Source organism: Diadema antillarum, unplaced genomic scaffold, assembly GCF_040938485.1.
Source record: "Diadema antillarum isolate AM-2024a unplaced genomic scaffold, OU_Dant_1.0 seq00000604_RagTag, whole genome shotgun sequence".
Classification (NCBI taxonomy): domain Eukaryota; kingdom Metazoa; phylum Echinodermata; class Echinoidea; order Diadematoida; family Diadematidae; genus Diadema; species Diadema antillarum.
This window is the reverse complement of record NW_027271532.1, coordinates 166,146-189,402: the sequence shown is the minus strand read 5'-3', so window position 1 is coordinate 189,402 and position 23,257 is coordinate 166,146. Positions and strand designations below refer to the sequence as shown.

The 23,257-nt window shown below is 38.3% G+C and overlaps 1 protein-coding gene across 1 annotated transcript in view; it reads left to right on the top strand.

Moving 5' to 3' along the window:
- The window catches only part of LOC139735849 (SH3 domain-containing kinase-binding protein 1-like), a 98,741-nt gene that overhangs the window by 74,598 nt on the left and 886 nt on the right, over positions 1-23,257 (top strand). Inside the window, exons 10-14 of the mRNA XM_071646595.1 lie at positions 7,432-7,583; positions 10,386-10,515; positions 11,280-11,410; positions 17,752-18,111; positions 22,119-22,380. Of these exons, the coding sequence (XP_071502696.1) occupies positions 7,432-7,583; positions 10,386-10,515; positions 11,280-11,410; positions 17,752-18,111; positions 22,119-22,380 (1,035 nt within the window). The remainder of the gene's footprint in view (positions 1-7,431; positions 7,584-10,385; positions 10,516-11,279; positions 11,411-17,751; positions 18,112-22,118; positions 22,381-23,257) is intronic.

Here is a 23,257-nt window from a genome sequence, read left to right as displayed (position 1 = left end):
CAAATCAGATGTATGCCTATAGATACAATCTGTAGGAGCTGTAGGTTCTTTATGGCTGTTTTTGGTTTTCTAAAAGACTGGCAAAAATCATTCTTTTTTATTTTTTAATTCATGTATGAAAACGATGCCATTCTCGTTCTTTTTTTTTTTTCATGATTTCATTCCTCTAATCTTCATGCAAGTCTTGATTTTATGCACAGAGGACACATACATGTCGAAGCTCCCCCAGAATTGGGTGCTTACTTCCATTCCACATAACCTTTGATAGGAACAAATTTATCCTTGTACTTGACATGTTGCCATAATAGTGGACTATTTAATAACAAACAGACTTGAATTTTAATTTGTTTAATTCAGAGTAGCCACATTCTCAGTCCAACACATTCACCCTGTTTCATGTTTCAGTTTGTGTTAAGATGATACAGGGTACATTTGATAAACAACACTGCAGATGTACATGTAGAATATTGAACACGTTAAGTTCTCATGGTATTTCTTTATTTTGGCATGGGGATGATTATTTTTGCTGTGGGATTCCGCATTTAATCTTGACTTCTTGGCAGCTTTAGTATTTGTCTCGTGGTGGAGTGGACTCCTTTCCTCTCATTCCTCAAATTCTCTGCTGGGATTTTGTACAGTATTTCTAGAGGACTGTCCTGCTTATTGTTGTCTTGTATTAAAGCCACTATTTAATATTGGGAGCAGTGATTAAATTTAAAAAAAAAAATGTATGAATTGTCACATTTGATGCATATGTATAGTTCAGTTGTATCACAAAACACCCTACCATACAAAAATTTCACAATAAAGCTGCAAATATAACGAGATATCGCAAGTTTTCTCAATAAAGTGTCTTGGTGACGGTTTATTCTCGAAACCTTTTTTAATAAAACTAAATTGTTCACATTTTGTATATTCAACAATACTTTACCAATGATTATACTGATTAACATTTTCATGTTGGTTATTTTTATCCCTAACTTACATTTTAGAACTATTCTGAAGCACTGAAGCTTTTTTTTTCATCTGCAAATGTTAGCAAGAGGCTTTAACCTGTGGAACATGTTGAAAACTGTAGATAAACATTTGTGTACATTGTGCCCTCTTATAACCCACCAAGTCCTTGGGAATTTTGCTGCAGAAGCTATGGTCTTGTTATCAAATTGGCAACTCTAATATGATTGCATAAAATTATCATATACTGGGAAAACAGTGTAGATGAAACTAGGTGTATTTATTGAAGCTGCACGTAATCACAAAGAAATGTAAAAAAAAAGTGCACATTTGAGAATGATAGAGGAAGCTTTCATCTTGTGAAATGTGGAGCCAATTTAAGATTTCAGTTGATACAGATTTAGCAATTAATAGGAAGCCTGTAAAATTCTGCAACAGGAATAAACAAAATGAAATTACCAAGGGAGGGCTCAGATGATCTTTTAAAAAAGAATATCACTCATTAAATGCTTATGAAGAATAGAAAGAAATATAATTATATATTACACAGATACAGCATCAGTCATAGATATGTAGTATCTGAGGTTTTATTACAATTGTAGTAAACTTTACATATTGAGTTGTTCATCATTTTAATGCCAAAGTTGTATTCTTGATCAGTAGTTTCATTTCACAGAAGTATGTTCAACTTTAAAAATTCCTTAACTTCATATTCGTTTTTTAAGTCCAATGAAGCTTTTTGTTCCATTCGTCTCATGTCACTCATATAGAATTTGACTTGAATACAGAATAGAAGTTTTCCTTCACATTATCCTCCGTAACAAATACTGTCTGTAAGTATCCCTATCAGATATTAGGGGGTTTTAGATTTTCGTGACGCAGACATTCAGAGGCAACCCCCCCCCCAAAAAAAAAAAAAAAAAAAAAAAAAAAAAACTGTTATGAGCATGCGCAAAATTGCCTATCAGAGTCAATCTATTTATAGCTCGCATCGTCTGAGTTTTCACTATGCTTTCTGGGCTATCTATCCGCTCAATTCATGACACAGAGACCTACTTGATGCATCGATCATATGGGGGCGCCATTTTACTTCGTATAGGTTGCATCTCCGTGTAATCTAAAGCTACTTTGCAACATGACGCGGGAAGAGAGGAGAATGGCCGATGCAATTGTCGTCTCAAACATCTGCGTCACAAATCTAAAGCTCCTTACTATGCCAACCTTTCATTAGAATTAGTCAACATGTCTAGGGGGCAACATGTACATTTTGAAAGCTAAATTTTGAGTTAGAGAATACAAAATATCTCATGCATATTCATGACTTGTTGGACCAATCAGGGCCCATCAGACCGCTGAGTGGTGAGCAGCCCCCTCTACTACCACGTAAGCACAAACTATCATTTTATGCTATCTGCGGGAAAAGAGGAGTCATGTATTTGTAATATGCTCTTCTATGCTTGTATATATACAATACCTATATGTTTATGCAATTTCATGCATATATTATATATGTACATTTATTTCTAAACACATACCCAAACATACTAATCAATGGTGCTTTGTCATAAACATCACCACGGCATTTCTGTTGATGTTGCGAGTTTACTTTTCCCATATCTAAAAAGCTTCTCATTTGGTCACGATAATTTCTTTCATCATTTCCTGTATTCATCAGCATTCACAGTCAAATTTGTAAGGGATACATCAATGCTGCTCCTTAGATAGCACAAGTTTCTTTTCATTTTTAATCTATTATTTTGTCGTTTTATTTTGCTTGTAGTTTCAATATACCTATTCATATGACATCATTCATTCTGGCGCTGTAGATCATTGTCAGCTCATCTGCTTCAATAGATTTATTGTGCCTTTTGATTCACATTTTCAGTTATCTTGAACTATTCATCTGATTCGTTACTTTGGTTGTGTGGGTTAAACTTAAACTGAACTCTGATAGTAGATTGCTTTATTTACTTTGTGGGTTTCATCTGAAACACTGGAGAGACATTTTTAGACTTTCTGTTTATTTCATCTTTGTTTGTCTGCTTGGGGATATTTGGGAGAGTTGGAGAGGAAACTTTGCAGCATTGTCTTACTTTTATTTAATAGTTTATTTACCCTTTGCCAGCTCTGTGGAATAAAGTAATGGCACAGACTTCCACAACTTCATGATATCTGTGTGTGAGTGAGTTCCACTTGTAAAATTTACATTGAATATATGCACTTCTCTGCCATGGGATTATGCAGATTACTTGTATGTCAGTTTAAGATATTTTCAGCTGCTGCAGTGCTTTCAGTCAGGTATGACTGTCATTTTTTTATATTGGTTTATAGTTATTTCTTTACCATTTTTTTTTGTTGCTCTATTGATATTTATAAACCACTAATCAAATATGAATATCAGTCTGCACAATTTATTGATTCACTACCTGTGACGTGTCGAAAAAGCAACATTTTAAAACTTTTTCTTTTTTCAATTTTGTCAATTTGTATTTGAAAGTATATCAAGCATTTTCTTGAATCTTTGGCTGAATTTCTCCCAGAATACTCAGAAGAGAAATACCATGGAGATGCAGAAATGAGTTTTGTGGCTGTGCTGTAGCCATGAGCAGATATAAGGTCATGTATGGCCAAAGAACAGTGCTAACTGTGAAATCCACTGATTGAACAATGGAGTCATGTTGAAAATACGTTGACTACTGGATGAGGCAATTTCCCATTGAGTCAGAATGTGGCATGCTTAGTGTACACCCATTGTATGAATATGCCAAGGGTTTGGTTACTCTTTGATTCTTACTCATAAATAAAAACATATAAATGAAATGATTTTACATGTCTGTTAACCTTTTAGTGTGCCCAGGTACCTCGCTCAGCTTGCTTGCTTGCCAAGTTTTTTTCAATGGTATTCAGTAAATGTATCCATACCAGACTTGGCTGTAGATTTGTAATCCCATTCACGTGCAATAATGTGCCTCAGTCCAACGGGAAGGCCACTGTCACACAATAGTGATTAAAAGTGGAGTAAGTAGGTAATCTCATTCATTGACAATTAGTTTCCAGGCATCTGTGCCAATCGACGGAGAGAGCACCCCACGAGCGTACCCCACGAGCATGCGTACGTGCCATTTGGCGAACAGTACGCTACAGGGTTAAAGTGCCTCGTGTGGAATATTGTAAATATTTCTCTTCAGAAGGGGGAAGTGTGAGATGTTCTTGGAACACCTCCAGATAGAGCTATGAGAGAGAGCAAATGGGAAGGAAGTGTATGTGAGGCTGTCTGGGACGCAGCTGGGCATCGGGTATCCATTGTTTGTCGGACGGTCACGAAGGACATAGAAGTGCTAACTTTGACCCCTCAAATCCCAGAAACCAGTAGCACGCTTTTGTGATTACATGCTGTGTTTCACTACCATGATTCCATACTTCTTACTGTCAGTGCTCTGTAAGGTAGAGTAAAACAGTTGTCTTTGTGTTATTTGCAGACATTTCAGTCATTTGTGAAGTTTTAACTGATCCTCAAATTGGCAACTTATGAAAGATTAGATTTCCTGTTTCTCTCACTGTTTGCCAATTTTTGTACAATTTCTTTTTGGTTTTGCGCAGATTTACAGAATCTAATCCATTCCCATAACCTTTCTATGAACAGCAAAAGGCAGGGCTCAACACTAACATTTTTCTCTGATGGCCCGTTCAGGCCACTAAGATCTTTGGTTTTTAAATTTTTGTGGCCTAAAAAAGAAATGGAGTGACCTGGAATATAAAGAATTGTAAAAATTCATTTTGAATTCTAGCTGCCTAATTAGGCAACCAGAAGAAATTTTTTTTTTTGAAAATTTGTTAGGTCAACGTCACTTTTTAGTGGCCCCAGGCCACGGGACCGCCACTAATGTAGAGCCCTGCAGTTAATATTCGAGGTGCCAATTTACTGAATGATAACAACAACAAAAAAATAATAATTCCTTAATTCCTGCAGGAAGATTTCACCAGGAACATATTGGGTTGAAGACAGTAAGTGCATGTGATCATACTGGCTCACCACTTAAAAAATTAGAAAAAAAAAAAAAACTCTGTTTTAACTGAGCTGTGTGACGATATTCAGAGATGGATAAAGGGACAGTCAAGCATACAAAAGTTTGTGAAAGTTGGGCTGTGCAGAATTCTCTGAACAAATATTACAGAGACAGTAAACTTTTCTGGAATTGTTCATTTCAAAATTATACGGGGGGGGGGGGGGGGGGGGGGGTGGATTAAGTGTGATAAATCCAGTGCCAGATATTCACTCTTCTGAAGCATCTACCTGAGTTTCAACTTCCTATTTTTTTTAACCATCATTCTTAATACATGATGCAAGTGAATTTGGAAGCATGTAGGATAATGCAGCTCATGTATTTTACAACAAGCAAACATTGTTAAACAATGCCTTTAATTAGACTGTCATATTAACATTAACAATTGTGTCATGATGCATTTGTTGTGCGCTGCATATGGATATCATGAAGAGCAGTAACAATTATCATCCACAGTCAATATTTCCACCTTTAAAACTCTTGCTGGAAATGATATACATTTGTATATAACATATTATGACTACCAATGTATTAGTTATTCTTATATACATGTTGTACATGGCTGTGCGTGGTGTTGCCAGAGTTGATAAATTTGGTATGTCCAATAACATTCCTAGCTATATCTTCATAACCATTATCATCCTCATCATCATCATCATGTGAGTTCTGCTGCACATGTATCCATGGTAACAGCAAGAAGTTGTCTTCTTTAGCCTCCACCTCCTTCCACAGACGATTGCTAGAAGAAGTCTAGTACTTTAATGATTACCATTATCATCTGCTGTATCATGTACAGATGCAGTGGCGTGCGAAATAATGGCACCGTTTTGCGAACCAGTGGTTTTCCTTTCACAAAATTACCATACCACATATATTCCATGGTGCTCTGTTAACTTGATGGGTGTCAGGGAAGGGATGGTGCTGGAATCATCTAACCTTTTCTTCATTTGTAATTTTTGCTTGATGTTTACCATTTTCCCTCTGGAAAAGTATATGGATATCATAGAGCATCGCTTGTAAGACATTGCATTCATTCCATGGCATTTGTCGAAGGACATGATTACTTGGAATTAGTCAAGAGTTCTGCAGGGTTTGCTGTTTGGCAGATCTAGAGGTCCCATTGAAACCTCGTGAGAGATACGGACAGAGAACGAGAGAAAGAGAGGGAGAGAAAGAGGAGAGAGAGAGAGAAGAGAGAGAGAGAGAGGGAGCAAGCAAGAGAGTCATATGTCACAGCTTGATCCAAGACTGCTGTTCACTAAACACGAGAGAGCTACGTGCAGAAATGAATGATGGAGCATTGATATAAGGATGCTACCATGTGAAATTGAACACTGCTGTCGGCGTGCACAGGAAGGTGTATCATCTCCGCCAGCGAAATCTGACTTTTCGTATACTTGCAGTTTCTCTGAAAAGCGATACGTTTGGTGCAATTGAGAGTGAAAACATTTTGTATCCCTCGGACTATAAATCTTCAAGTGGCACTTGGGAAACTTACATTTGTGTGCTTATATCACAATGTAAAAACAAAACAAACAAAAACAGGTTGCCAGATAATGTTTTTCAGTGGTGGTCAATGAAATTTACGGCTTCGGAAAAGATATATTGCTCATCAAAACTGACTGTTCTATTCATCGTTATTCAAAGGTATCAGTGCTACCGCTGACCGTTTTTTTTTTTTTTTCTGTAGATTTCATTGTGCACATTTCCATGTGCCTCAACTGTGAATTGTGAGAAAATGCTTGTTTTTAAGAAGAACTGTCTGAAGCTCTCTTTGTATTTTATTTTATTCTTCTAAAATAAAATGGAATATATAATGTAATCTAGAGGTCGTGTTTATTGATAATGCAATAATGCCCATACAGACTCTACTTTATCGCCATTTCTTCTCTCGATATGTGTACAATGTATATATTGTTTATCAGAAGCTATATATGTATGTATGTGTGTTTGTTTGTGTGTGTGTGTGTGTGTGTGTGTGTGTAAATACTCTTTTTATGTACTCAGTCTACTTACTCGGTCTACATCAGTCTACGTAAGACAGTACTGCAACATTTTTCACTAATCCCATACATTCCTTTTTCTATTTTGTCATGCAAATATCATATACATACTGCATATATACAAATATTTATAGTATCGTAATTGCAGCCACATGGGAGTTGTTAGGTCTGCGTATTGTGTGATATTTTGCTTCACGCACTGTGAGTCTTATAAAACGGCGACTGCCATTTGCAAGTACATACTTCTTCCCCAAGTCAGTCATTCTGTTCTTGTGTAGGCCTGTGTGTGAGAAGTGACAAGAGAAGCTCACAAATCCTTTTTAATTTCATTAAGCATTACCGTGGAGAGATACACACGACTGCTTTGATATTAATTGGAGTTTTTATAATATCGGTTTGAACCATGCCAGGTCCCACGAGACCCATGAGCGGAGATCAGAAAGGGGCGGTGCCGCCAAAGTCATCGATAGCCAAGCAGTCGTCCCAGGACGGGCCCAAGGCGGCGGGCAAGGAATCGTCGACCAACGGTCAGCAGAGGCACGTGCCAGCTGGGGCTCGGCAGGTGAGGGCCCATAGATTTGTCCTCCCGTACTGAATAGAATGCTGTGCATTTCATCCTGACAACTATATTAATAATGATAATAGTTGATATTTTTAGAGCGCCTTTTCCACTGGATACAAAGCGCTATGACATGTCACCCCTAGTCGACATAGGAGATAAATATATACAAATTACCAGGCAGTGACAGTACAAGTCCAGTGCACATATGGGAATATCAAAATACATGTACAACTAGGTAGGTCTTCAAATCTTGTTTGAAGTGATCGAGTGTTGGTTTTGATTTCAGAAGAGGAGGGAGCTTATTCCATAGTCTGGGAGCAGTAGAGGAGAAAGCTACATCGCCAGCTAGTTTGTTAGTGCGTGGTGGAGTGAAGGTAACAGATGACGAGAGACGAGTGCGCCTAGAGTGAGAGTGGCGTCCCAGACACTCCCCGACATACTCTGGAGCTTTATTGTTGACTACTTAGTATACTAGTAGGAGAAGGTTGAAGGATATTCTTACTTTGACTGGCAGCCAGTGGAGTTGACGTATGAAAGGAGTGGCATTCGATTATTTTTGCTGCTGAACATGTCTGTGGTTAGCCCAATCATTTCACCTGAGCTCTAAATCTGTTGAAGACTACATGTAGTCCTGAGTATACTCAGGCAGGTGTCTATGGGAAATATGTGCTATGGCATAATCAGCTGGCCCTCAAATGTTTTATAGCATACCATGTGCCATTACAAGGAGTTTAATATGTCATAGGCATTGTATGAGAGAAACATTCGTATCATTTCATGACTCCCATAGCCAGGTTGTTCTTTAAGTTTCCCTTAGTAACATTTTCACACCAAAGAGTGACGTATTGTATACATGCGGTGTATATTTCCATGATCAGATTGCATTGGGGCAATATTATGCACCTATATTGTCTTTTTAGAGGTGTAATGTCACACTTGACCTCCCTGCTGGATTTATATCTTTCTAAAGCGCTGAAAAATATTGTTTCAAGGAGAAAGCATAACTCCGGAGCAACTGTCAATAATAGAGATGGCAATAATTATATTTTATACTGTTTGGTCCACAGAAATACAAATGGTTTCATTCTAGCCCCATTGGCAGCAAGTTAAATAGTGGAATTATATCATCTGATGTGCTGTCACTACTTGCAATATAACAATTTTATTGTCTCGCCCACCGGAGGTGAAGGCGAGACTAAGGGATCCAAGTGGCGTCCGTCCATCGTCCGTCGTCCGTCCGTCGTCCGTCACAAATGTTAAAGTTTACCTGCAAGACTCTCTTATGATGCATAACTTGGGAACTGTTACAGCAATGGCAGCCACACTTGGGTAATAGAAGCACTAGGGGTATCTTCATGTTATGGTGTTGTCGGAGGTCATGTTATGGTGTTGTCGAAGGTCATGTGATGATGTCAAAGGTCATTTGAGGTGCAATACTCTTTTCTATGTTAAAGTTTACCTGCAAGACTCTCTTTTGACAAATAACTTCACATAAGTTGCTTGGATTACAACCTAACTTGGGTCATAGATGCACTGGGGGTACCTTCATGTTATGGTGCCATAAGAGGTCACATGATAAGGTCAAAGGTCATTTGGGGTCATACGTTAAAGTTTACTTGCAAGACTCTCTTATCGCACGTAATTCAGCACATGTTGCTACAATGGCAATCAAACTTGAGTGATGGATGCACTTGGAATACATTCATGTTATGGTGCCGTTGGAGCTCACATGGTAAGGTCAAAGGTCACAAGCATGGGTCAACGACCTTTTAGAGCCCAATGTTTAGTTTTTGTGGCGCTTTTCTATTATGGGTCATAACTTTTGATCCATAGGTCCGTTTGTGACCAAACTTGGATGGTAGATGTCTCTTGGGGAGTGGATGGTCACCACAAGGTCAAAGGTCACAGGCAGGGGTCAACGAACTTTAAGTGCCCAATGTTAAGATTTTATGGCACATTTCTTTTTTGCCATAAATTTGTACCCTTTTTTATCCCTTTTTATCGGTTATATCTCTTTTTTTTATCTGTTCTATCCCATTCGGGCACAATTTCTTGTACACGAATGGGCAGGACACATTATGGCACTTGCCTTGTTTATTGCTGCAGTAATCATGTGATTGCATTTTGGTTAATCACTGATCAGTATTTATGTAGACCATCTAATATTTTCAAATATTCCCCTCAAGGTAGTTACTACATTGTTATATGCTACATTGGTATGCCAGTACCGAATGTCCAAAAAAAAAAAAAAAAATTGCAAGAGGATTTCCACATTGATAACTTTCGATATGATTAAACTGTCTGAATGCTATTTATAATTTAACATCTTACCTACATTTTACAGAAAATCCCATTCAGTTTGGTTAAGTGGTCACAGAGAAATGGGGATCGCAGTAAAGCATGTCGTGGGTCTGTTTCTTCCAAGTTCAGCACTTGGATGCTCTTGGAACTGCATCTTAATGTGTGAACACATTGGACAGAACTTGGAGGGAAGGGATTCCTGACATGCTCTACAAAAATCCTCACTTCTCTTTGACCATGGAAGCCCATTGAATGTGATTGTCTGTAAAGATGTGGGTAATAAGTTATAGTATCATACACTGAAATTGTATTGAAATTGTACCATCCCGGGATAGTTCCAAGGAGCTGCTGAAAGGGATTGATACTTCAAGGTTCAAGGTTCAAGATTGATTGATTCACTATTAGTAAAGTTATCATTGTGGAGGGTCCCATTGCATTTTTTGGGACAGACGGTATATTTGCCAAGCATCTGAAACGGCATCTCTCCTCTCCTACCCTCAGGTCCTCCCACCGCCCTCAAAGAGGCCTCCCCTGCTCTCAAAACCCTCTGCCGCCAAAGTCCACAACAAAAGCGCCGACTCGTTAGACACGAGCAAAGACAGCACGGAAGCAGGAAAAGCAGACGCAAAAGGTATGGGTTACGTTAGATTCAAAGGGATGCACAACTACAGTGTATGTGCCACTTTCAAATTCCTCAAGTTTGTAATTTATGTCAAATTTTGGTGCAACTTTTACCTCATTTAGAATTCATTAGATTTTGCTCTACGTACTAAAGTCAATATGAACGTGATGTGGAATGGCCCTTTAGGAGAGGCTTACTGGGTAGAATACTGTATATGCCGTATATTCAGCAAGTCTGATTTTTCGCGAGTCGGGACTTCCCGACAATTTTGGGAGTGGTGAAGTTCGCGATTGTGGAGTACAGTACTGAACGGCGAAATGTATGCATTCATGTCGGGATGAGAGTTGATATTTTTGCGTGTTTTTAAATTCGCAGTTAGCATCCAACTCTTTAAATTCCCGAAAATAATATCCTTGCGAAATATTTGGTGTATGCAATATCTTGTCTGTGGATATCATCTCCACACTGGAATCAAAGTATGGGTCTTGGTTTGGGGGTTGGGAGCCTTCTCCACTATACCATAGTTGTCCAATTTGAAATGACACGACATGGAAGGCTCTATGGCTATCGTGAAGACAGACAGTCTGTCATAATTCTAATTTCCATTCAACAATATAGTAAATATCTAGCAGAGTTTTAATGATTATGCACAATCCAATCATGTTTTATACCCCAAAAAAATTTAAAAAGTAAAAAACAAAAGCAGACAAATGAACAAGCAAATAAACAACCAAATATCCTATATCTCTTTCCCCACTGTCTGTCTTACCCAGAAGCCACATTTGACGACATAAAGCCCAGCTCGGAGAAACTCACCCACCTCAACCTCTCAAGACCAAAAGCTGTGGGTAACAGGAGACCGCCCTCTACTGTTGGTGGTCCGGGAGTGCAGCCAGCCTCAAATGTAAGTTCCCACCAACCAACCCCTCTTTCCAATCTGTCTTCCTCCCTGCCCCCCCCCCCCATTTTTTATTTTACTCAACTTCCAAGTCAATTAAATGTGTGTGCATGTTTCTGTGCATATTGGACATGCATGTAGCATTGTGCCGTGTCATATGACACTATAGAACAGCATTTGGAACCTTGCAGTATGGATTTGTGCAATCACAGCAATTTGTGATACAACGTTGGTCATAGGATTTTAAAGTCTTCCTGCTTCAAATATTATAACTTTTGATTATCTCATATTTTGACTAATCAATGACATGGAGATGCCAAATTGCATTCATTCCACACCGTTCTGTCAGTGACTCCCAGTGTGTGGATTTTTGAACTGTCCATACTGACCATTTTCCTGAGCTAATAAATGATATATGAATAGCAGTGTGCTTCACATACATTTACTTGTCTTACTAATGGATTTGATTTGATTTGATTTGATTTTTTTTTTTTTTGGGGGGGGGGGGCATCAGTGATACAACCTGTATGTACTATATAGTTTTTCAACAGGTACAGTTGTACTTGCAATTCCAATAGTGTCCTTTATTTACAATATAATGTTATGTCATGTAAAAACAAAAAAGAACCAAAAAAAAAAATATGGAAAGAAAATTTAAAAAGTGCCAGCACCCCCTGTACAGAAATCATTCCAATGGTTAATATGAATGTGTTCTGGGCCCTGTTTTATCAAAAGATAAATTTAACGTTAAGTCAAGATAATCCATGATTAACTTCTCATATCAACTCTAAGTCCACTTAATCTATGATTAACTTCCAAGTTAACTTGAAGTCCGTTTTATCAAAACACCGACAGTTGGAAAAAAATTTAACTTTCTCCAAGATCAACATATAAGTTTTCTCAACCGCTCCAAATCCATGATTAACTTAACAGTTGATAAATATCAACTTTAAGTAGAAACAGTCTCGGTAGACTCAATTGTAAGATAATTTACAGAAGAAAGATGACTGTCGCACTTTCCTAGTCTAGCTGGGGTCTTGTCACAAATGTTTGTCTGTTAACTGCTCACCTTTCTTTAACATTTTGTTGCGTTTCTTTCATGTAATTATGGTCTTTTCCTTGCATGAAATTCACGATCGGCACGCATTGCTTACGCGACTGCTGCACGCAAACACCCTAGACAGCAGTCTCAATCCCAGCCTGTGCGCCCGGCGCCTCGGCCCGCCCGCCAATCAAGCCATCGCCAGCGAGGGCAAGTAACCGAGTATGTTACTGTAACTGGAACCGCGTCTGTGTGCAATGCGTATCTTGCCAAAGAACTCATATGAGAGGAAACCAGTGATTCCTGACGTGCGTAGGCCTACGTAGAGCTAGTTCGTCAATAGATACTAATTAACAGTTTAGTAGGCCTATACAGAAAATGAAGTTTAATTCTATAGCACTGAGTACGACAGTAACTTGAGATCTAAGTTAGGCTAACCAGTATAGGCTTATTACGTTAGGCCTAAGTAATGTTCAGCGAGTCGTTTGTACTTACCGTAACACATACCGCAGATTAGAACGTCTATTAGAGTCTAGAATTTCGACATGTTGATGTAGACTCGCGATCTATCCTTTACAAAGCCGATCTGCGCCGTAGAGGTAAAAACAAGCTACTGTAGTCACCACACTCTCACAAGTTTCCATAATCCTACACGTAAACACACAGGACTTCAGCCTATTGAATTAAGACTTGAAACAATGCATAGATATAGGCCTACATGACCTTCACCTTGGACAGTCAGTTACTGTACGTTTAGATCCTTGTCAATGAATACTTGATTGAGTGTTTAATTAATCCCTACGTAGTGTGCGGAATCTTTACGGTACGCGCGTACGCAGATTTTCGTTGAGCTCGAGATGTGCTATTAGATCTATCGACCTACTTTCTTCAATACAACGCAAAACGGCGTATTTTACGGTTCTGTTGCCAACTTAGATACAATGTACTTCTAATTCAGCGGCTGTAGCGCTAATAATACTGCGTCGCACTAGCAGACTACGCTTCCGTGGCCATGGCAAACAATCATGTTTGTGTTGTTTGTTTTGCTTAAAGTATTGTATTGTTTTTAAGCAGACAGTACCGGAAACCAGCCTCGTCCCGTGTTTTTGTTTTGACTAAATCAATAATTAAGTCATGGTGATCACTTATAACTATAATCGACTGTTAAGTCTCTTCGTAAAACGGAAACTTGCAGTTGATTTAAAGTTATAGCGGACTTCAAGTTGGATAAAGTTAACTTTATCTTGATAAAACAGGGCCCTGGTATACTAAGCAGGCATTTAGTGTTATGGTTCATGATAGTACAGTGCATATTGTTTATTGTTATTGATATTCCAGGTAATGTGCTTTTATATAGTGCATGAATGTATGCACAGTGGAACAGTCGATATCTTTTTGTTGTTGTAGTATACATGTATCTTCCATTTTCTGATCTGTGGTTGTAGTTTAATGTGTTCAAATTTGCCATTGGCATTTGAGTATCAGTTTGAAGAGTCTTTAAAAACAAGACCAAAATTAGATACAAATTCTTTTGTGAGAATTGGAATTATGCATGTGACCATGTTATTCAGAGTTCTCCATGACTTGTTGAAATAATAAATTGACTATTAGAATTACCGACTGTCTCCTCAGCACAAGTTAGGTTTTTGTTTTATGAGTACATTATCCAAATTTGTAGATAATAATTGATTTGTCCGAAAAAAAAAAAATGTTAAATTTCAAAATAGCTCACAGGGCATATTTTCCTATTCAAGAGTGGTAGCCACAAAAAAAAAAAACTACAGAAATGCAATACAAAACATGAATCATCTTATTTTACTAGAGAAATAGCAAAGTGGCTACTTATTTCATTGTATTCAACAGAAGACTTAGGGGCAGCAGTTTACAAATGCAGTCCTTCACAGCTGAATTCAGATTCCAAGTCGTGTTCATTTACACCCTATAATTGTAGCTCTAATTGCATATTGTGCCTTATTTTTGGCAAGTTAATACAGCGTGTTACTGTTTTGCATGCATTTTATGCTAATGCGTTGATTTATTTGCTATGGTTTTGCTTGCAGAAGTATCATTTATATTTTGTTTTGCTCTCCCCCTTTTATTCCCCACCCCTTTTTTGTGCCCATCTGGACTGATTTCCATCCAATTTCATTTCAAAACCATGTTTGAATAACCCATCTTCCAAACTAACGACTGACACATTTCTGAAAAATAAATTGGCATGAACATTCCCTTTTAATCATAACATTGAATACCATACTGTGTTCTGATGTGTGATGATTGTAAACTGCAATCTATTTGTGTTCCATGTATCCTTTAAAACTGATGATATATCTCAAAATGTGTCTGTGTATTTACATTCCTCTCCTTGTGTTATCGCTTTGCTGTTGGGCTACCCTAAAAATTACCCCTTGTTTTCCATCTGGAATCTTGCTTATTGGAATGTTGCTTATTTAAAATATCATCTTTGTGCTGATATCTCACAACATCAAATGGTAATCCTGTGTTTAATATAATTTCTTAACTTTTGTTATCACATTACTACCTTCTACCACCTGGCAACAATGGATCAAAACTTAATCTCATCACTCATCAAACTCAACTATAAAATGCCACTCACCCATTACCCCCCCCCCCCCCCCACTATCGAAACTAACATGATCATGCTCCAATGCTGTACTCATTACATGTGACAAAACACCCATCTGCAACCCCCCCCCCCCCCTGATCATACCCAACACTGCCAACCTAACCCCTCCCTCCACTAAATCTTACCCCCCTCTCAAATACACACACATACTGCACACACACACACACACACTCACACAGATGTCCACGCCCCTAGGTCCCTCACCCCTGGCCAACTCATCGCCAACATGGGGCGATGCCGTCGATGGCCCCGGCCCCGGCCCCGCCACTGCCACCGCCACCTCCCCCCAACCCGACGAGCCCGCAAAACCTCCCCCCTGGAGTCGGGACATCAAAAAGTCCCTGCGTAAACCGCCCATTCAGCTGCCGTCTCAGGACAAGGTGATGAAATCAAATCACGGGGAAGCTATCAAAACCTACTGTCTGTCTGACATCAAGCACTCTTACAGTGTCCATTTCCTAATGTATGTGTCCACAGCTTTCTTGAAGCTCCAACATTCTTTCACATGCACTGCGTTGAAAGGCGATCTAGATATTTGTGGTTTTTGTGTGAGTAAGAGTGTGGGTATGTGTGTGAGTGTGTGTAGATATGTAGTCCTTTCTTTCCTAGGACTCTCTTAGGGCTACCCCACAGATTTTTGCATGGAATAATCCAACTTCCTGAAAAGTTAACTATTTTTCCTGCCCTGACAAAAGAGTATAAAAGTATTGTAAAGCAAGAAATACCGGTATTTTGCAGCATGAAATGTTGGGGAGTTGGATCCGACAACCTTTTTCACAAAATGAGACTTTTATGAATTGCCCCTGGTATCCAATGCACTGTAGTGTAGACAAAAATTTTCACATGCATTTTAATTTGGCAAATCTTGGCTCTCACGAAATTCATGAAATTAAGATACACATGAACAGTTCTATTTTTACAGTAGATATAGCACACAAATAGCTTTCTGTCAACTCTTTAGAACCTCCCCAATTTTGATGTTTGAATGTTGGCATCCTTGGAATAGAGCACAGGTTCTAATGGCTTTAATAGAATCAATCTTTTCTCAACATCACAGAAGAAGAAAATGATGGCAAATTATTATCATCCAGGATGCAATTTTTTCCTCTCTTCACCTCATACTATATAAAAGATGCTGCATTGGATGTTCATACTGAACACCTGCAGATCTCTCTTTTGGCAGCCGCTGAGAAAAAAGAAAGAAGAAAGTCAACTTCAGCCGGGTTTTGAAATTGATTTATGATTGTGAAATCTTTGCACTGTCATTGCTGTAATGTCACCACCATACTTTATCACTTGTGACCTGCAATCTTCAAAAAGCATCAGCAAAGTGCATAGTCTATTCAAATATTTCTTCCTCGAAAGCAACCGATCTTTGCGAATCAATCTGTTCTTCCCATGCTTGTGTGCATTTGCAAAAAGAAAAGAAAAAAAGACACAGGACCAAGTAAAAAGCTTAATTTGCATTCAAAAAAATCATAAATGATAGATAAATCTTTTAGTGTGGTAGGTTTAAAAAACATTAAATAGTTTCTCTGTTTCTGTAGTTGTTTTACCTCTTTATTTATCTATATACTATCTATCAAAGTATCACAGGCAGGCAAGCATGCCCCACATTTGATTGTGAACACACGCACACACACAAATAAGAATAGAAAGCAATACTACAGCCGTATCATTTTTTTCTTTTTGTTTATTTCACATGTTGTGTTTGCACTCTACTAAGGCAGAGAATTCAATCTTGTTATCTGATTTATCTGATTTTATTGACTGCCATCATGTATGGAGACTCTTTTGTCTGTGCTATGAAGAATTGTGTGCATGGAAAGCTAGAAGCATTTTTGCATGTGTTTGTTTGTTTGTTTGTTTTTTGTCAAGCATTTCTGAATTGTGCATACATAAAATGCTTTGTATGTATATGTGTCATGTCTTTTGCATGGAATTTTTTGTTATGCATGAGAGCATGGTAGCTAGATTTCTTGAGATAGCCGCTTTTGTTTGGATGCACAACTGATGTTTTGATGACTCGGAATACATGGGATGGTATATCTAACACTCTAACCCGACATCATATTTATACAATAGGGCAGAAATCTTTTTCATGTTCTGTGTTGATGGCATATCTAGATAGATATGAAAAGCATACACTGTGTAAATTCAATATTATGAAAAATCAGTTTGTAATTTGGAACTGTTAATCCAGACTGTGTGGCTGACACAACTATAGTGTATATGCACTTTCATTTGAAATCTGAGGCTGCATATTTTCTTCAAGGTGAACAGCTCATAGTACATTGTAACTGGTCAGACAGCTGTTTAGACAGTCATGGAGTATGATATGTCTTTTGGGTCAACCTAACTGACTTGTGTTTGAAAGGACAAGATTACATGACAACCACTATCAACTGCTCTAAAAAAACAAAAATTAAGCAAAGCAGTGAATCGCCACAAATTTTAAATGAAACTGTCGCTTCATGAAATGTAATGAAAATGTGGTACAGCAATCAAATGGTACTTCAGTATGGGAGTATGGTTCCAAATTGCAGACTGTTCTGATGTTCACTAACCCCCCTCTTTTCTTCTTCTCAAGCCAAGCTGGCGCTCATGCTCACATAGATGTTTCCAGTAACCTTCCCCAAATCTTGCCCTTCTCCACAGAGCGTGGACAGCGCTCCCCCGTCGGACACCCCTCCCATACTGCCCCGCTCTAAGCATAAAAAGCTTCTCCAGAACCACACGCCCCTCGCCTCCATCCCAGCCCAGACCGACAGCCCCCTCAAAACCCACGACGTGACCCCGCCTTCAAAGTCCCCGACCCAAACGCACCCCCCGGTCACGATCCCCCACTCGAAACCCCAGCCCCCGGACCATCCCCCGCCCCGCCATTCCGACCACGCCCCTTCTTCCTCTTCCATCTCTGCTTCCAAAGAGCCGGCGCCTAGCAACGAGCCTCCTTGGAAGACAGAGTTGAAAAACCGCAACCAGAAAGCAAACGTCAGTCATGCTGGTGGCTTGCAGGTGATTGGGCGCTTTAAGAGAAGGCAGAGTTCTTTGGATGTGCCTTCTTTTAACCAATTTTATTTTGCCTTGTTTTTTGTTTTTTTTAATCAGCACTACAGAATGAGATCTGAAGCAAGTACATTGTACAATGATATACATGTACCGTAAAAGTGGTTACTTTTGGGCGAGTAATTTTTCGCACTTGGCCGGGTGAGATGAATTTCGTGTGTTTTTGATTCCGCAGAATCAAGACATGTATTAGGGGAACATATGACATGCAAAAATATTCGTGCTGATTTCTGGTTGCACCAAATGCTCGAAAATTTCCACTTGTACAGTAATCATTTGCCATTTATTCCTTTATTAACTTTTGTGTGCTATAAGTGCTAATTGGCAAAAAAAAAAAAAAAAAAAATCCCATAGCATTTTACACACTGCCTAAAGACCTTGGCACAACAAGGGTTAGTAGCTTTGAATTTTTACAAGCCAACCAAATACCTATACATCACTGTGCTACTTTTTTGATAGTACAATGACATCTGAATTTTGCTACGTATATTTTCATATTGTAAATGTACAATGTACTAGCATAAATCCACTTACCTTTGAACTGTGGAATTGCACCTGCCAAATAAAAAAAGAAAAGAAAAGAAAATGTCTAAAAAAAGGATCAAGGGTCATTGTTGAGCTCCTACTCATGAACCACTGACTGTAAAAAAAAAGAAGAAAAGTTTGATTGATGGCTCAACATCATACCAGTCTCCTTTGAAGAGAGAATTCCAACTTAAAGGAGAAGAAAAGACGGTCACATCCTTTGGGACACTGACCTTTAAAGACACTAGAATATTTTTGTGAAAGGTGATTTCAAACCTCACTCTGTAGTGCTGGGGCTGAGAGGGAATTTTGACACAAATCTGTTTGCAATTCGCAGTTAACATTACTTCAGCTTTTTGACTTCCTTTTTCCTTCTATCTTTTTCCTTTGTTAACTGATTCCTGTTGTGTTTTTTAAGATTGCAATTAACCGAGAGAGGAAATTTTTTGGGGGAAAATCTCCTTCTCTGTGTGTGTCTGTTGTTTAAAGGTGTCAGAATTTAACATCATTTTGTGTTGTGATTGCGTGTGAAATAACATCACATGTGCTATGAGAAGGGAAGTTTCCAAACATGTATGCAAATTCAGTGAATGCATAAAGATTAGTGAAGCACCCACTAAAAAAAAAGAAAAAAAAAGATAGATTAACTTTTTGAACAGTCACAATATGTTGGCTACAATTTTTGCTCAATCCCATGTGGCGCCCTCTACAGACAGGAACTGAACTTCACATTTTCCCTGTCACAGTTATGTATCACAATACTAAGAAAATATGAAAAGAACTTCACACAAATTTAAAAAAAAACCTTCACCATGCTCCCCCACAAGTCAAGGCAGATGTGACCTTATCTCACTGACGCATTAAAGGACTGTGTCCTTTTCGTTGAATATGAAATAATTTGTGAAATCCATATCATGTTATCTCTATCTTGTGTGATTGATCTCATTAAAGAGAAGGTATTACTAGGAAGAGCAAGAACTAAAACCATTCAGAACTCTTGGATGGACTGTCGATTTTTCTCTTAAAAACCTTCACCTCAGTGTTTCACAAGTCTTTCTGCATTCAGTGAGTCTGTGCACATCATCGGGACGAAACTTCCCCTTAAGTACTGCGTGAGAATAGGACTTGCATCTTGGTGCATTAACTGTTTGGGAAACTCATGTCAGTGCATTGTGTGTTTCAGTATGTTGTTTACTTAAGTGGTATGTTTCTTGGTTTGCCCAATGCATGTGTTTGTGTCATGTGTGGGTACTTTTTGTTGTTTTGGGGTTTGTTGGGGTTTGTTGCTTTTTGGTTTGTTTGGTTTTTTTTCCGCTGTGCCCACTAGAACAGAACTTTGAATATGCCAGTTTTTTTTTTTTTTTCCATCTGGGCATAGGTGCACAATTCAGTCATATGATGTACATATTACTTGGATCATCCCAGGGAAGCTGAAATGATATTTAAAGCAAACTTAGTCTTGTCTTGTTATACGTCAGGTTTGCCAATTTGCCAATTGAGTCTTGATATGATTTGTTGATAGGGAGAGTTCATAAGCCCAAGACATGGCATTCGAAGAAGTATTTTGTTTTCTTGATTTTATAAGAATGAAACTAATAATAATGATAATGATGATAATTATAATAAAAATGATCGTGATTATTAATATTATCATTATTATCATCATTATTGTTATTAGTAGTAGTAGTAGTATTGTTATTATAGTATTATTACTGATATTGTTTTTATTATTATTATTATTAGTGTTATTATTATTATTGTAATTGTTATTGTTGTTATTAATTGTTATTATTATTATTATTATTATTATTATTATTATTATTATTATCATCATCATCATCATTATTTTTATCATTATTATTAAAGCCATGACTATTTATATTACTATTAGTAGTGGCAGTGGTAGGAGTACATGTAGTAACATGAGCACTTCAAATTGAAACTGAGGAAAGGAACAAAGTAAGAGTAGTCTTTTGCGGGCACAATTTATTTACACTGTGGCCCGTTGCTGGCATTTATAATTATTTCCCTGCTTCTTATTTTGTGTGTGTGTGTGTGTCTGTCTGTCTGTCTGTCTGTGTGTGTATGTATGTTTTCGTGTGTGTTCATTTGTCAACCTTTGATTAGAAAAGAAAAGAAAATCTCTGGGCGCAGGTTGAGTATCATTCTTGCTTTTCCATGCCACCACCAATGCATTTCATAGTGTCTGCATTATGCCATAAATGGAAGTAAAAACAAAGAGATTGAAATAAAAATCATAATCATTATTTTGACGCTTGTTATTACAAAAAGAAATTATAACACCGATCTTTCTTAACAGTCAAAAACAAAGACATGGGTCAAAAAAAGAAAATGCAATGTTAAACTCACCTTGTGATAAAACTTTAACCAGGAACTAGCAATTTTTTATGGCTTTCATTTGCTGTATATTTTGCTTTCTAATTTCTCTCCAGAAACGCAAAGTCTCAATAGCTCTACAAAACCCCTCCTCCCAAAAACTGATATGTGATTTTTAGACCATATCAAGAGTTTAGTCAGGTAAACTTACTGACTTTGAAAGCAGTACAGTATGGGACCAAAAACAGAAAGGTATTAGTTTGCAATCTCTTCCTATGAAGCAGTGGAATTATTTTCCAGAAGATGGTATCGGGCAGGTGTTTGGAAATATACGAAAAGATTGTTCAGAATGACTTGCCGTGGGATCCATAATTTGAGACAAATCATCAGCTGTGAATCTTTCCATTTGGATAGCATTATGAATCAGTCAAATATCTTCAGGTTTTTGCGAGGATCAGCAGAAATAGTTTAGTGCCATTAAAGACAGTGCTGTCGGCCCAAATTTCTTAGATCTGCGATCTTTATCACATAGTAATCTTGACTGGTACGTGAAATCCAGACAGGGAAAGTGAGTACTTTACAGAATAGTTTAGAATCATTCATTTTTTGTGTATACCATACCTCAAGTTTCATATTTTATAGTAGATATATTAGATGGTAAGGCTGGACACAGGTAAATTTCTGCTTATTTCATACCATCTACCCTGAAGCCATAGCCATTTTTCACTTTGTAATCATTAGAATGATAAAGGGCACACCAAACAGATGCCTCGTATTTTAAAAGAATGCTTGCAGATTATCATTAAGTCAAAGTCACCCCTCTTTTGCGTGTACAGAAAAACTACAAAGCAATTCAGTTGACAAAATTTCCTGATTTGAAGAGATCATTTAGCACACCAAAGTTATTTGAAGATATATAATATATATCTACATCAGTTAAAAAAACCATCCGTCCGCTTCCCATGAATTATGCTAATATATCTATGTATGTCAAAGAGTATATAGGTATATTTCTTTCTGTGGTGTATGTCCCAAACATATCACCGATTCCATCATGTCATCATCTATTTCATCAATGTCCTTACCCATGGCAGTCTGTTGAGAATGGAAGCGCCCCTCCGGGTAGGCCCAAGACCACACCCATGCCCTCTGTGGCTTCCTCATCCACCACATCCGTGGCATCCAAGCCAGACACCAGCGGTGCCCCGCCCAGGCCCGCCCCCATCAGCACGGCAGACCCCACAGCGGCGGCGGCGGCGGCGGCAACAGGAGTAGCAAGCTTGGCGGAGGCAAGGCCCTCGGGCGACAGTGCAGGGACGGCAGAACTTGTGCAGGACTTGAAGAAAGAAATCAAAGGTGTGTGCCCGTGTGTTTGCATGTGTCTATCTCTCTGTCTGTCTGTTTGTGTGTTTGTTGGAGCATCAAGAACGATTATCAGTTTGGCCTTGTGCTGAAAATGATACCCTTACCTCTGGTGAACAGGTGAGCGGAATGCACAGGGTCCTAGTGCACAAGATGCCTAACTGTGCATATCCATTGTTCCAAACAGCTTCCATAGCAACTTCCATCAGCACTGAGGCCTCATAGCTGTTGCCATGGCAACTGCCATTGTGGCAAGTTGTTATTTATGGGAAGTCATTTTGCAAGAGTGCCTCACATTGTACTGTTCATCAATATTCAATTGAATATTATTCTCATTGAGTACTCGATTTTGTAAATAAGCTGCTTCCCTTGGTCATTTGTTTGTATATTCTTTACAAATCCCTACAAGTTTGTGGCATCATGGTCAGTGATCAACCGACATACATTGTGTGGATGTGGTTTAGCATATGACCTAGAATGCATAGATTACATCATGATACTTTGGATGGATCAGAGTGTTTTGAAATATTTTGTTTTGGGTGGTACATCAGCATCTGTAGGTGTATAAATTCAGTGATGCAGTAACAAATCACAGTGAATTTAGTTTATCAAAAAAATTTGCAATTATTGACATTATGCTGATGCCTATATACATTGTATATCCTCTCCTGTCTGTAATGAACATCCTTGTCTCTGGTAGATTTTAATTATACCATGGGTAAGCTTTATTATAGACCCCTGATCGCATTTGCTTTTCCCACCAAAGTATTAGGGAGCTTCAGATTTTTTGCGACACAGCCATTCAGAGAGAAAAAAAAACATGTTCGGCGCATGCGCAGAATTGTATATCAAAATCGATCTATTTATAGCT